Below are 4,914 nucleotides of genomic sequence, written 5' to 3' on the forward strand. Positions count from 1 at the left end.
TAACAATACAAATGTTTGAGAAGTGCAGAAATAAAACGAAGACTTTGCCCGTTTGACATCATAGGGTCCACAACTTAGAAAAGTAAACGATGCAAAGCGGAGAACTGGTTGTTGCAGAAATGCATAAACAATGTTTCTGCAACGGAGCAGCCAGAACAATTTTGATGCGGTGTGTAACAACACCTCCATATTTTTAAGTGAAATGCTTAACTAGAAAAGCCGTACATTTACTTCTCTTCTGGCTGGTTTGGGTCGTGTTAACAGCGGCGCTAGTTGCAAAAGCTGTGCCAATGCTGCCCCCTGGTGTCCGCGGAGCGTCCTGCAATTCTCTCCCTTGCCTCTGATTTCCGGAGAGAGGCAAGTTGCGCGGCGTGGGCGGAGGGACCCGAAAGGGAAGCGACCTCCCTTCGGATGACGCCCGAGCCTCCGGATAGACAACAAAGTTTCAACCAGGAAGTAAGTAAAGCTTTCTAAAAACTTAAAGTTTTCCATTTTTTCCAACCTCCTATCGAAATTTCAGCGCCGCGCAAAAAGTTTCCTAAGCGTTTGTTTTGGAGAAAAAGTTTAGAAAACAAAGTGAAAGAGAAAGTCAGAGTTTGCGTTTTCTGCCCGATGATCGCGCAGGGGTTGCATCTTTGCTAGATGTTTCTCTGCCCATTTTTTTAAAAAAATTGCATTAAAGCAGTATTGTATTTTAAAAGGGGAAAGGTTTCCTGAATACTGATGCCTTTAATACGGACACCCTAACCTCCCGCCTTGCTCTTTCTAGGTTTCCCAGAAATGGATCCGTTTTTGGATCTGCTGAATTTATTCTCGAGGAGCCTTTCTCCAAAGGAGCTCGCCGACCTCAAGTTCCTTTGCCGGGATCACATTGGCAAAAAAAAGCTTGAGGCCGTGCAAACTGGCCTCGACCTATTCGGCATTTTCCTGGAACAGGAAATTGTTACGAGGACCAAGGTTGAGTTCCTGGAGCACGTGTTCAAAAGCCTGCAAAGAGAAGATCTGCTGACTTTGCTCAGGCAGTTTGAAGAAGGCGCAAGTGGTGACCCGGAAGATCAGCTGGATGCACAAGAACAACGTAGGTGGAAATGGCTTTTTTGTTTAATCTAAGGAAGTGGGCTTTGGCATATGAAAATGTGTTTCTTTGTTATCGTGTTTGTAGCCTGTAAGGAGCTAAAGGTGTTCTACACCGTTACTCTGGCTATTGACATTTGAGGTGTATATCAGGCATCCCCAAACTGCAGCCCTCCAGATGTTTTGGCCTACAACTCCCATGATCCCTAGCTAACAGGACCAGTGGTCGGGGAAGATGGGAATTGTAGTCCAAAACATCTGGAGGGCTGAAGTTTGGGGGTGCCTGGTGTATATTTTCAGGACCCACCTTAGTTTTGTAATTTTAAGTTGTTTTTAAAATTATGTTTTAATATTGATTATGTCATTTAATTGTGTAACTTGCCATAGGGCTTAGGGTAAATTATTAATACTACTACTACTACTACTGATATTAATAATAATAATAATAATAATAATAATAATGCTGCCTGAAGCAGCTCAATTCACCTTTTTGCATTGCATAACCTTCTACTTTAGCTTCATCTTGATCAAGCTCCTATTAAAGCTGATCAAGGGTTGCCACCTTTTTCTTGCTTTTAACAACTTGAAACAATTTGCTTAGCCCACTAGCCTTATTTAGGTGTTTGCACACCTGTACACGTGAAGCCTTAGAGCAGCTTTCACCAGCCTGGTGTTCAACAGCCATGTTGGACTACAACTCCCATCAGCCCCAGCCAGTGTGGCCATTTTGGCTGGGGCTGATGGGAGTTGTAGTTGGAAACAACTGGAGGCCCCAGACTGGCAGAGGCTGACTTGGAGTGAGGAGGGAGGTGCATTGGCAAGCCCACCCTCCAGTGTTCCCCTGAGCATGGGCTCATCTTTAGGCCCTCGCATGTTCAACGTAAGGGACTTATGGGGGCTTCTGCACACATTTGACTGAATACATAAAGAAGCTTACCCATGATTGAGAGTTCTCATAATGCAGGCATTATCACGTGATGCTTCCAACACGCTCAGACATCCTCTTCAGCCCTTCACACTGAACACTTGAAAGTCTGAAGAGGAGCCTCTTTGTAAATATTGGGGACAGGATTTGTATGGGCACCTCTGCCTCCTCTCTGCTTTAAGGCTTTGTGTGAACCCCTGAATACGGCTTATGCCATCTGCATTCCAGAACTCCTCTTAAACTTTTTTTTTTGCTTACAGGTATCCTGCAAGGAAGAAAGATGGTCATTCTTTTCCTGTTTCCCGATATAGAAATAAACAGACACTTCCTGTGTGCTTGCAGGAAACGATGTTCGTAGGCATCGCCAAGCTGCTGATCAGTGGTGCCTGCAAAGCATTGGGCCCAGGGATTCCCAGTATTCGACAATCAGCTAATCGCTGCTGGCAGAAGGCAGTTAGAAACTCCTCTGAGCTATGGCCTTTTCTGAGCTTCTCAAACCTGGCCAATGGGCCTGATCGTTCTCTCTCCCCCACCCCTCCACCACTAGCCAAGTTTGACAGATGAGTGAGGCTGCTCACTTGTCCATCACCTGATGTCACAATGGCTGGTGATACACACACATGCAAGCCTGCTTTGAAATCAGAGTGTGTAGGCAAATGCACTGTGCACAAAGTACCAATGATCAGCTGATTGTCAAGCACTGAGAATCCCTGGGCCCAGTGCTTTGCATTGAGTTTTGCAGGCAGCACCGATCAACTGCTTGGCAATGCCTGCAAACCTCATTTCATCACAGCCAAGTAACTGCACGTTCCACTCCACATCTGGCATCATGCATGATGTCAGGTGTAGGGCATGCGGGTGTGGCTTGGCCAAAAAGACCTGATGGGCCAAATGGGGAGGCCTGCTGGGCTTATTTAGGCCCCAGGGAGGCTCCTTACTCCTTAAGTACAGTCAAAGGTTGGCCAGTGAACGTCTGGCTGTGTTATGGTACCCAGAGGCCCAGTACACCTCAAGGTGAAGAAGGGGGTTGGCTGGGTGGCAAATATGGGCAGTAGCACCCAGATTGGAGTCCTGTTCCATCTCTTGAGTGTTATGCCATAAGCCCAAGTGTTTCATAGTAGGACAAGTAGGTGGGTCAAGACAGAGTATTCTCTGGAGTATGGCAGGAAGAGCATTAAATGGTCCATTGTGAATCAGCAAGTTGACGCAAACTATGGTTTTGTTTTTAGGTAAGCTGGACAGAGCATTTGAGATCATATGTGATCATGTTGGGAAAAATTGGAAAATGCTTGTTCGAAAACTTGGCATCCCAGAAGTCAAAATCGATAGAATTGTAACCGCCAACCCATATAACATGCATGAACAAATGATGCAATCGCTTCTAGAGTGGCGGAAATCAAGGGGGAAGGAAGCAAAGGTTGACGATGTAATAAAAGCCCTCAAGAGCTGTCGTATGAAACTTGCGGCAGACTATGTTGAAGAAGCTTTGCAACTGGAAACTGGACAATGAAATCAATGGGAAAAGATGACATGAAATGGAAAATTAAAGACACAGTTGACCTGTCATGAAAAGACTTGAAGACTTTATGCTGACAAGCCTATGCAGTTGTTTAACATTTTCTTGAGTAGCCAATCATTTTAATGATTGTTCTGTTCTGTTCTTAAGTACCTCACAGTAATACAATGGTACCTTGGTTCTCAAACTCAATCCGTTCCGGGAGTCCGTTCAACTCCCGAAACGGTTCAAAAACCAAGGCATGGCTTCCGATTGGCTGTAGGAACTTCCTGCAATCAAGCGGAAGCCACGTCGGACATTGGGCTTCTGAAAAAAGTTTGCAAACTCTCACATTTTGGCTCCCAAACACCGCAAACCCAGAACACTTACTTCTGGGTTTGCGGTGTTCGGGAGCCAAAATGTGAGAGTACCAAGGCGTTTGAGAACCAAGGTACGACTGTAATAGATAATATGTTGGCTATATAGCCTTATCCACAGTGTTCAAAATCAGCCGGGCACATTTTACACCTGGCTATTGGCCACTTGCGACCAGGTGAAGATGCCCGGGCGGCACGATGGCGCCTGACATCTCCACCCCTGGAGGTGCATGCCTGGGGATCCTTGGATCTGGACTGTTTTCACACACTAGCAGCACATCCTGTAGAATTCTATCCATTGTATTTTATCTGCACAATCAGAATGAGTTTCAGGAACCAAAAAGCAGTATTGAAAAGGTACAACTTACGAGCTGCCTGGCCCAAAAATGGCAACTGGGCATTTCAATTTGGCAACTGTAACCCTGGTTCAAGGAGCCATTTGGCACCTAACTTATATATTTGAGTTTCTATCACTGCTTATCCATGTGCCTGGTGTTTCTGCAAAGGGGACTTGCCCCAAGGTGCTACATTTCCTTTTCACGCTTGTGCAGCTTGAAAGATTGCCGGTTAACTGGAGCATTCTTTGTGTTTGGCACTAGGAAGGAATTGGCAGACCCTGAATCTAGCGTTGAATTTACAAAATAACGTTACAAGACAGCAACATGTAGCTGACATGCTTTCCACTAACATCTCACACACGGCTGGCTTTGTTGCTTATAACATTGGCAAGTTAATACTTGACTTCAGCTGCAATAAACTTTCTCAGGGACTCTGTACCATCATTTTAATTACTATAGAGTAGACGCTCGGGTTGCGAACGTGATCCATGCGGGAGGCACATTCGCAACTCGCAATGTTTGCAACCCACATCTGCGCACACGCGGGTCGCGATTCGGCACTTCTGCGCATGCGCAAAGAGCAATTTAGTGGTTTTGCGCATGCACGCGCGCCAAAACCTGGAAGTAACCCGTTCCGGTACTTCTGGGTTTGGCACAGAGAGCAACCCGAAAAGACGCAACCTGAAGCGGCTGTAACCCGAGGTA

At 45.9% G+C, this 4,914-nt stretch overlaps 1 protein-coding gene across 1 annotated transcript; it reads left to right on the forward strand.

Annotated features, from left to right (window-relative positions):
- Positions 1-338: 338 nt before the first annotated feature.
- Positions 339-4,647, forward strand: FADD (Fas associated via death domain). Its single transcript, XM_035116995.3, has 3 exons — positions 339-456; positions 770-1,078; positions 3,229-4,647. Exons 2-3 carry the CDS (start codon positions 781-783, stop codon positions 3,507-3,509), a joined length of 579 nt encoding a protein of 192 aa, XP_034972886.1. The 5' UTR covers positions 339-456; positions 770-780; the 3' UTR covers positions 3,510-4,647.
- The last annotated feature ends 267 nt before the right edge of the window (positions 4,648-4,914 follow it).

Source organism: Zootoca vivipara, chromosome 1 (genome assembly GCF_965207765.1).
Source record: "Zootoca vivipara chromosome 1, rZooViv2.hap1.1, whole genome shotgun sequence".
Taxonomy (NCBI): Eukaryota; Metazoa; Chordata; class Lepidosauria; order Squamata; family Lacertidae; genus Zootoca; species Zootoca vivipara.